The 10,347-nt window shown below is 58.5% G+C and overlaps 1 protein-coding gene across 1 annotated transcript in view; it reads left to right on the top strand.

The window, feature by feature from the left end:
* The window catches only part of tp53bp1 (tumor protein p53 binding protein, 1), a 102,768-nt gene that overhangs the window by 74,039 nt on the left and 18,382 nt on the right, over positions 1-10,347 (top strand). The window contains exons 18-21 of the mRNA XM_043680118.1: positions 1,380-1,441; positions 4,432-5,005; positions 8,145-8,434; positions 9,107-9,271. Of these exons, the coding sequence (XP_043536053.1) occupies positions 1,380-1,441; positions 4,432-5,005; positions 8,145-8,434; positions 9,107-9,271 (1,091 nt within the window). The remainder of the gene's footprint in view (positions 1-1,379; positions 1,442-4,431; positions 5,006-8,144; positions 8,435-9,106; positions 9,272-10,347) is intronic.

The following is a 10,347-nucleotide window of genomic DNA, read 5'->3' as shown; positions in this document are numbered from 1 at the left end:
GAGGGAGCGCAGTGTGGTTTGAGGAGAGGGTGGAGCGCAGTTGGATTTGGTAGTGGGGGTGGGGAATGCAGTGCCAGAGATTGACGCTGGTTCGAAGGGCAGGTGTGGCCACGATGGGCAGAATGGCATTCTGCACTGTGTTGGTTCAGTGAGTTGGTTCACAGAAGCTCGCTGCTGTAATCTCGGGCCAGTTTGAGCACAGCAAGATCTCATAGTCAAAAGTGTCATGTTGTTGGAGTGATGACAGTCCAGGGACACTGGGAGTAGGGTGGCGGGGGTGTTCAGGAAAGGGATGGGGCCAAGGTTCTTTCAACACCACTTACCAGCCCCAGACTTGATCCTACACACACACACACAACCTGTGTGTCTCAACCTGTGGAGGGGGAGTGTTCCAAATTTCCCTCCCTTTGTGTCACCTGGCAATATGGCCATGGGATGTCATTACAACCGCCAGAGAGGGAACGCTGGACTTCTGTTTGAACCAGTCATCTGAAAGATGGCACTGCTGACAGTGTAGCACTCCCCCGTACTATGGGGGGCAGTGCCAGTCTGGATCTTTGTGATCAGACCCTGGAGTGGCACTCGATTGTACCTTTCTAACTGTCATGGGCCAGCATCTACCCACCTGAGACACAGCTGATGCTGTATGTATGTAACATTTTAAAATGTCACAGACCTTTGTAGGAACCATGAGCAGAAATCTGACACACAGCCACAGAAAATGGTATCAGGACACTAAAATAAAACAGGGATATACAAGGATGTTACCAGGGTTGGAGGGTTTGAGCTACAGGGAGAGGTTGAATAGCCTGGGGCTGTTTTCCCTGGAGCTTTAAGGCTGAGGGGTGACCTTTATAAAGGTTTATAAAATCATGAGGGGCATGGATAGGGTAAACAGACAAGGTCTTTTCCCTGGGGTGGGAGAGTCCAGAACTAGAGGGCATAGGTTTAGATTGAGAGGGGAAATTTATAGAAGAGACCTAAGGGGCAACTTTTCACGCAGAGGCTGGTAAGTGTGTGGTATGAGCTCCCAAAGGAGGTGGTGGAGGCTGGTACAATTACAACATTTTAAAGGCATCTGGATGGGTACATGAATAGGAAGGATTTACAGGGATATGGGCCAAGTGCTGGCAAATGGGACTAGATTGGGCTATCTGGTCAGTGCAGACGAGTTGGACCGAAGGGTCTGTTTCTGTGCTGTATGAGTCTACAAAGAACTCCAGATACTGGAGATCTGAAACAGAAATAGCTGGAGAAACTCAGCAGGACTGGCAACATCTGTGGAGAGAGAAAGCAGAATAAATGTTTCAGATCCAGTCAGATGAGAGACAAAGTCAGGCTGTACTCCAAATATCTAACTCTGCTTTCTCTCTCCACAGATGATGCCAGACCTGCCGAATTTCTGCCGGCTGTTCTGTTTGTTTAAGGGATCAGGACATCAGTGTGGTGAAAGAATGCAGAGTTCGGAGGAGGGGCATGGCCGCTGGTGGGTGGGTGGGGATTAAACAGGGGGAGAGGGGAAAGAAACCAGAATTCGAGGAGTGTAGAGATAAGGCTGGAGTAGGTTAGAGATGGGGAGGTGAGACCATTGGAAAGATTTGAAAGCCAGAGTGAGAACTCCCAATTCAAATATTCACCAGACTTGGTCGAGTGGGGAGGTGGGGGGGGGGGGTTGTCGATGAGTGAATGGGAACTGGTGTGAGTGGGCAGAATCCTGACTGTCTAAGGTCAGAGACTGAGCAGAGGTTTGGAGTGTGTTAAATGGAGAAAGCATTGATTAAAAAGGTGCAGTTTTTGGTGAGGTGTGATTTCATTCAGTGCAAAGGTGTCAGCTCAGGAGCTGCAGTGTTTAATTTAAAAATAAATTCACAGGCAGTTCAATCCAGACTTTGGAAGCATTCTAGGTCAAATGAGTGGCGTTGCTATGCAACACTTGACTGCTCGACTTGAGGGTAAGTTTATTGTGGAAGGAGCTGTAACAGAACACTGTGCTGTGGGTTTCTGCACACTCCACACTCTGTAGAAAACAGAAAAAGCTTGTTTTTCTTTGGTAAATCAAGTTTTTTCTGGTCCTTTTTAATTTTGAATAGAAAGGTGCCTGTACATTCTCAGTTCAATCCTCCACTGCAATGACACCGAATCCCCCATCACAATGTCGCTACACACTTGTACATTTCAGAATCAGGTTGGAGAGATAAGCAAACGTAGCATGTTTTCATTGGCTCTGTAGCTAACCCCATTATCCGGAGTGTGGAACTCAGTCCAGGACTGACCCAGATTCTGTACATGTTTATTCCCAGGACATTGACTTCAGCAGAGTTTATTCTCTCTCTCCCTCTTCATTGCCCCTTGAGTTCTAATCTCACTGTGGCAGACAGCGGAATTTGAATGCAATGAAAATCTAGAATGAAGCTTTTACTGGTGACCACAAAACCATTGTTGATCGCCAATTCTGGTTCACTAGGGGCAGCACATTGGCTCGGTGGTTAGCACTGCTGCCTCACAGCGCCAGGGTCCCAGGTTCAATTCCAGCCTCAGGCGACTGTCTGTGTGGAGTTTACACATTCTCCCCGTGTCTGTATGGGTTTCCTCCCACAGTCACAAAGATATGCAGGTTAGGTGAATTGGCCATGCTAAATTGCCTGCAGTGTTAGGTGCATTAGTCAGAGGGAGATGGGTCTGGGTGGGTTACTCTTCGGAGGGTTGGTGTGGACTGGTTGGGCCGAAGGGCCTGTCTCCACACTCTAGGGAATCTAATCTAAACTACTGTCCAGTTTGGGATGGGCATCACATTGTGAATGCGTTTTTTAAAAAGAATTGCTATTAGGGAGGGAGTTTAACCGAGCCTGACACAGAAGGGATATATTTCAATGTCAGGCTGGGCAGGGGTAGAAGGGGGTATGAGGCGAGGGGTGAGGTTACTCGGGGAGGGTTGAGAGTTGCTCACGGCTGCAGATGGTGCCAATGTTTGTGACGTTTCGCTGGTGAGTGATGGGATAGAGGATCACGTGCAGGCCCAGCCATCCCTTCCCATCTCCACTGTGCGTGCACCTCAACCTCACTGCCCAGCCTGCAGTCGCTCCCTGAGCCACACACTGGCTACTGCCCCATGGTTCTGAGCTGACGTGTTTTCAAACCCCTTGCATGCTTGTCTGCCGTTGGGATTTGTCCTGCTCCACCAATTCACTTTTGTGTCTTACCTTTGAAAGAAGTGAAGGATTAAATTAAAATAATTTAAGGGGGAATATTTCCTGGTGCCTGGGACCCTGCCCAGTCCCAGTCATAAAGCTGCAAACCCCTGTCTGTAGATCTCAGCACTGCCTCCTGCAGATGTGTAGCTGTACTGCAGTATGTTCAAGTCCAACCTGTCCTCATTAGACTGTCCCTGCTGTCAGCCGAGTGGATGGTCTCCAATACCAGTACATCATCTCCTTAGATAAGGGGCCCAAAACTGCTCACATTATTCTCGCTATGCCCTGACCAGTGCCCTGTATAATTTGAGCAAACCCTCCCTTTGAGGTAAAGACCTACCTTCCATTTTCCTTCCCTGGTCCCCACTGAGTTCTCCACATCCTGTCTCCCAGAATCCTGTTAACATTTCAAACACCTTGACTCTGTCAGTCATCTGTTTGAGGTACCGGATTGCGAGTGAGACTGAGAGAGGGTAGGAGAGGAACTGGAACTCCCTTACTGTCTGGTGAAGAGTGGGGAACTGAGGAGTGGCACTCCATCAGGGATTGGGTGAAATTGTAATGCAGGTGTTTTCTGAAGTGAGCTTGATTTCCTGGATAGACGACACGGTTGATTTACCTGCAGGGTTTTACCCTGGGGAGTCTGAATGAGCCACTCGTCATGTTTGAGCTTGAAGGGGGAGTGTCAGATAGTCCCCTGACCTCCTAACGTCTTTGTGTTTACACACTGGGCGGTGTCGCTGCTGGATTGGGAGCAGGGTTGAGGATTCTTGCTGTATCATGTAGCTAACGCACTGCTCAGGCTCCCAGAATCACAGCAAGACGTGGAGGGACCATTCAGCCCATTCATGCCTCTGCTGGCTCTTTGAGTGAGACCTTCTGTTTAGCCCCCCTCCACTGCTCTCCCACACGTTATTCATTCCTGTGTGTTCCGGAATGTTCCGGCTTGCAGCTCCCTGTCGCACAGGGCTTTCCCACAACTTGCTGAGTCAAAATATTTCTCCAAACCGCTCCCAGACACGGTGACTATCTCCAGGAGAGGCATGGCGGTGTGAGTAGGCCATTCTACCCCTCGAGGCTGATGCTTTCTGGCAATTAGATTTCCTCTGGTTATCCTCCCGCTCCCTGGGTCATCCCACTCGAGAGGGTTTCCTTGTTGGGTCACTGAGGGCTGGCTGAACCAAGCGGGTTCCTTTCTGAAGTTTGGCCTTTTTTGTTTTTTTTTGCGGGTTCTGTCCAGAAATACACCTCATGGTCTCCCAGGCGAGGAGGGGGTGGGTGAGCCCCATGAAGACCACAAAGCTTGGGTGCGCCAGCCGCGGTTGAAGCCACTGGTTTGGCGTCACTGTGTGCTGCCCCAGATCCGACCGGGACACGCCGATGAAGAGGAGGTTGAGGAAACTCCGGAGGAATCCATGCCCGGATCGAGTGTTGGCAAACGGTCAGCTGGGAGCGCCGGGGAGAGCGAGGACGAGGCCATGGAGCTGGACGTGGTGAGCTGTGCCCAGGGGCCGCCCAGTAGCTGGAGGAAGAGCCCCTCGGACAGGACTGTGGAGGTCAGCGAGACCCCGGGGGGGCGCCCCAGGGGCGAGGGGCAAGAGGAGGTGGTGGGCACCATCTTGCTCTCACACGCTGCCACTCAGACGGCTGGCAATGATTCCCCCAACGTGGGAGAGGGCAGCAAGAGGCCGTGCCAAGACGCCATGGTGCAGACTGAGGCTTCGGCCGAGAAACCCCAGATGAGATCGAGGAGCACATCCTTCCACAGCAACGCAGGGCCAGAGGATCGTGATACAGACTCCTTCCACAGCCAGGTAAGGCCCAGCGGCCCCTCCTTCACTCAGGGCCCACCCCTCCCTCACAGTCCCACCCCCTCACTGCCTCCCTCACTCTCGCGCTCCCTCGGCGCTGACCCTCCGACAGTGCGGCGCTCCCTCGGCGCTGACCCTCCGACAGTGCGGCGCTCCCTCGGCGCTGACCCTCCGACAGTGCGGCGCTCCCTCGGCGCTGACCCTCCGACAGTGCGGCGCTCCCTCGGCGCTGACCCTCCGACAGTGCGGCGCTCCCTCGGCGCTGACCCTCCGACAGTGCGGCGCTCCCTCGGCGCTGACCCTCCGACAGTGCGGCGCTCCCTCGGCGCTGACCCTCCGACAGTGCGGCGCTCCCTCGGCGCTGACCCTCCGACAGTGCGGCGCTCCCTCGGCGCTGACCCTCCGACAGTGCGGCGCTCCCTCGGCGCTGACCCTCCGACAGTGCGGCGCTCCCTCGGCGCTGACCCTCCGACAGTGCGGCGCTCCCTCGGCGCTGACCCTCCGACAGTGCGGCGCTCCCTCGGCGCTGACCCTCCGACAGTGCGGCGCTCCCTCGGCGCTGACCCTCCGACAGTGCGGCGCTCCCTCGGCGCTGACCCTCCGACAGTGCGGCGCTCCCTCGGCGCTGACCCTCCGACAGTGCGGCGCTCCCTCGGCGCTGACCCTCCGACAGTGCGGCGCTCCCTCGGCGCTGACCCTCCGACAGTGCGGCGCTCCCTCGGCGCTGACCCTCCGACAGTGCGGCGCTCCCTCGGCGCTGACCCTCCGACAGTGCGGCGCTCCCTCGGCGCTGACCCTCCGACAGTGCGGCGCTCCCTCGGCGCTGACCCTCCGACAGTGCGGCGCTCCCTCGGCGCTGACCCTCCGACAGTGCGGCGCTCCCTCGGCGCTGACCCTCCGACAGTGCGGCGCTCCCTCGGCGCTGACCCTCCGACAGTGCGGCGCTCCCTCGGCGCTGACCCTCCGACAGTGCGGCGCTCCCTCGGCGCTGACCCTCCGACAGTGCGGCGCTCCCTCGGCGCTGACCCTCCGACAGTGCGGCGCTCCCTCGGCGCTGACCCTCCGACAGTGCGGCGCTCCCTCGGCGCTGACCCTCCGACAGTGCGGCGCTCCCTCGGCGCTGACCCTCCGACAGTGCGGCGCTCCCTCGGCGCTGACCCTCCGACAGTGCGGCGCTCCCTCGGCGCTGACCCTCCGACAGTGCGGCGCTCCCTCGGCGCTGACCCTCCGACAGTGCGGCGCTCCCTCGGCGCTGACCCTCCGACAGTGCGGCGCTCCCTCGGCGCTGACCCTCCGACAGTGCGGCGCTCCCTCGGCGCTGACCCTCCGACAGTGCGGCGCTCCCTCGGCGCTGACCCTCCGACAGTGCGGCGCTCCCTCGGCGCTGACCCTCCGACAGTGCGGCGCTCCCTCGGCGCTGACCCTCCGACAGTGCGGCGCTCCCTCGGCGCTGACCCTCCGACAGTGCGGCGCTCCCTCGGCGCTGACCCTCCGACAGTGCGGCGCTCCCTCGGCGCTGACCCTCCGACAGTGCGGCGCTCCCTCGGCGCTGACCCTCCGACAGTGCGGCGCTCCCTCGGCGCTGACCCTCCGACAGTGCGGCGCTCCCTCGGCGCTGACCCTCCGACAGTGCGGCGCTCCCTCGGCGCTGACCCTCCGACAGTGCGGCGCTCCCTCGGCGCTGACCCTCCGACAGTGCGGCGCTCCCTCGGCGCTGACCCTCCGACAGTGCGGCGCTCCCTCGGCGCTGACCCTCCGACAGTGCGGCGCTCCCTCGGCGCTGACCCTCCGACAGTGCGGCGCTCCCTCGGCGCTGACCCTCCGACAGTGCGGCGCTCCCTCGGCGCTGACCCTCCGACAGTGCGGCGCTCCCTCGGCGCTGACCCTCCGACAGTGCGGCGCTCCCTCGGCGCTGACCCTCCGACAGTGCGGCGCTCCCTCGGCGCTGACCCTCCGACAGTGCGGCGCTCCCTCGGCGCTGACCCTCCGACAGTGCGGCGCTCCCTCGGCGCTGACCCTCCGACAGTGCGGCGCTCCCTCGGCGCTGACCCTCCGACAGTGCGGCGCTCCCTCGGCGCTGACCCTCCGACAGTGCGGCGCTCCCTCGGCGCTGACCCTCCGACAGTGCGGCGCTCCCTCGGCGCTGACCCTCCGACAGTGCGGCGCTCCCTCGGCGCTGACCCTCCGACAGTGCGGCGCTCCCTCGGCGCTGACCCTCCGACAGTGCGGCGCTCCCTCGGCGCTGACCCTCCGACAGTGCGGCGCTCCCTCGGCGCTGACCCTCCGACAGTGCGGCGCTCCCTCGGCGCTGACCCTCCGACAGTGCGGCGCTCCCTCGGCGCTGACCCTCCGACAGTGCGGCGCTCCCTCGGCGCTGACCCTCCGACAGTGCGGCGCTCCCTCGGCGCTGACCCTCCGACAGTGCGGCGCTCCCTCGGCGCTGACCCTCCGACAGTGCGGCGCTCCCTCGGCGCTGACCCTCCGACAGTGCGGCGCTCCCTCGGCGCTGACCCTCCGACAGTGCGGCGCTCCCTCGGCGCTGACCCTCCGACAGTGCGGCGCTCCCTCGGCGCTGACCCTCCGACAGTGCGGCGCTCCCTCGGCGCTGACCCTCCGACAGTGCGGCGCTCCCTCGGCGCTGACCCTCCGACAGTGCGGCGCTCCCTCGGCGCTGACCCTCCGACAGTGCGGCGCTCCCTCGGCGCTGACCCTCCGACAGTGCGGCGCTCCCTCGGCGCTGACCCTCCGACAGTGCGGCGCTCCCTCGGCGCTGACCCTCCGACAGTGCGGCGCTCCCTCGGCGCTGACCCTCCGACAGTGCGGCGCTCCCTCGGCGCTGACCCTCCGACAGTGCGGCGCTCCCTCGGCGCTGACCCTCCGACAGTGCGGCGCTCCCTCGGCGCTGACCCTCCGACAGTGCGGCGCTCCCTCGGCGCTGACCCTCCGACAGTGCGGCGCTCCCTCGGTATTAGACTGGAAATGCCAACGTGTTCTGAAGGCTCCAGTTTGGGGCTCGCCCTCATGTCCATGTTGACTCCAGAGTGACTGTGTCACTAATGGCTGACGGGTGTGGATAAAGTTGGAGTCTTGGAGATTTCACACTGAGAGCCCTTTCCTTTCTGTCTGTGTTTTGTTCCTTCAGGAGAGTGAGGATCCTGTGGTGGAGTGTCGGGAATATGAGAACGAGGTGTCTCCATCTCGGGCCACGGGCTCCATGACCTCTGGGGATCTGGGCGATATCAGCTCCTTCTCCTCCAAGGCGTCCAGTTTACTTCGAGCGTCAAGTGGGACCAGTAGCAGCAGCAGCTTGGGAACGGGCACTGCTGCTCCGGAACGGGGGAGAGGTACCACTATCACCCGAGGGAGGAACGGGGGTCCAGACCCTCGAGAGTTTGTGGTGCCCAGCGGCAGAGGGATCCACTCCAAACTGAGGTAGGGGCCAACAGCACAGGGTTAGATACAGAGTAAAGCTCCCTCTACACTGTCCCTCAATCAAACACTCCTAGGACAGGGGCAGCACGGTGTTAGATACAGAATAAAGCTCCCTCAAACTGTCCCCATCAAACACTCCCAGGACAGGGACAGCAGGGGGTTAGATACAGAATAAAACTGCCTCTACACTGTCCCCATCAAACACTCCCAGGCAGGAGCAGCATGGCTGACTGTGACTCACTGCTGCCACATTGTGGTATCTCTGGGAATTGTTTGTTGCAGCTGCTTCTGTTGGAGGCTGTTCTGATGTTCCCTTTACAGATGGTTTTATTGTGAGCTGACTAAGGAATTGATTGCACCCCTACTGTTTAAAAGTATTTTTATGCAGCAATTTAAAAGGCTGACCTGATATGGGCCGTCTGTGTGTGTCCTCCTTCACTCTGTGTAGCTGCAATGAGACAGCCCAGTGATCAGGGAGCTTTGGCGGTTGTATCTCTGGGGGAGGCTGTGGGGAGGTGGAGTGGGAGGGGGAGTTAGACCGGACCATCAGTCCCAAGCTAGAAGAGGTTCATCTCCGGCGGGTTGTGTCCCCCTGGCATTGGGAGTGTTTCAGGACTTGCTGAGCAGGACCCCGGGATGGGTCAGCTGTAACACCATCTTCCTTTTGCCTAGCCCCAGGAAGGTTGGAGTTCAGTACTGGTCACCGTCCAAGCAGCCTCTGGCTGGGCTTGCAGAGACTGAGGAGATCACCATCAGCAACAAACAGACACCGAGGAGCCCCCCGCCCCGGGGCAGGGGTAAACGAGGGCGGCCACCCATCAGATCTCTCATTGGGAGGTGAGTGCTGTTTCTGGGGTGGGGTGGGGTGGGGTGTGCCCAGTAATGAGACTGTGGACCCTCGCAGTGAGCAGAAATCCCAGCCAATCCTTGCTGCCCTGCAGCGTTCCCACCCCCCCCCCCCCCCTTCCTCCTCCAGGTTGGGGGAAAGCAAAATTCAGATTCCTCTATTTAATTTTTATTTTATTCATTTGTAGAACAGGGCATCCCTGGCTGGGCCTGGTGTTTACTATCCATCCCTAGTTGCCCTTGAGAATGTGGGGGTGAGCTGTTTTCTTGACCCACTGCAGTCACAAAATCCCTACAATCCAGAAACAGGCCATTCGGCCCATTGAGTCTGCACCAACCCCTCCAAAGAGCATCCCACCCAGACTCACCTCCTTACCCTATCCCAGTAACCCCACATTTCCCATGGCTAACCCACCTCACCTGCACATCCCTGAACTCTACGGGCAGTTTAGCATGCCCAATCCACCCTGACCTGCACATCTTTGGACTGTGGGAGGAAACTGGAGGAAACCCACATAGACACTGGGAGAATGTGCAAACTCCACACAGACAGTCGCCTGAGGCCGGAATTGAATCCGGATCCCTGGTGCTGTGAGGCAGCAGTGCTAACCACTGAGCCACTGTGCAGTCTATGTGCTGTAGATGGATCCACATTGCCCTTGAGAGAGGGAGTTCCAGGATTTATTTTATTAATTAGTGGTACAGGACTCCTGACTTGTGCCTTTTTGATTGCGGATAGGGGAGTTGGGAGCTGAGTTACTTGTTGTTACCTGCTCTTGTAGCCACTGTGTTTATGTGGTAAATCCAGTTCACTTTGTGGTCAGTGGTAATTTCCAGGATGTCGATATCAGGGGATTCCTGATTTTCAATCTGAGAGCACAGGCATTTGAGCTCTTCATTTTACCTCAGGATTTATTGTGATTCCTCGCGATCTCGCCTCTGTTTTTCCTTTCTGCTGTTTGATCTCGCTCTCTCTCCCCTTCACGCTGTCTGTCTGTCTCTGTCTCTCTCTCTCTGTCTCTCTCTCTCTGTCTCTCTCTTGCCCCCTCATTCCCCCCTCGCGCCCC

Source organism: Chiloscyllium plagiosum, chromosome 40 (assembly GCF_004010195.1).
Source record: "Chiloscyllium plagiosum isolate BGI_BamShark_2017 chromosome 40, ASM401019v2, whole genome shotgun sequence".
In the NCBI taxonomy this organism is placed as follows: Eukaryota; Metazoa; Chordata; class Chondrichthyes; order Orectolobiformes; family Hemiscylliidae; genus Chiloscyllium; species Chiloscyllium plagiosum.
The sequence above is the reverse complement of the archived record's forward strand: the minus strand, read 5'-3'. Positions and strand labels throughout refer to the sequence as shown.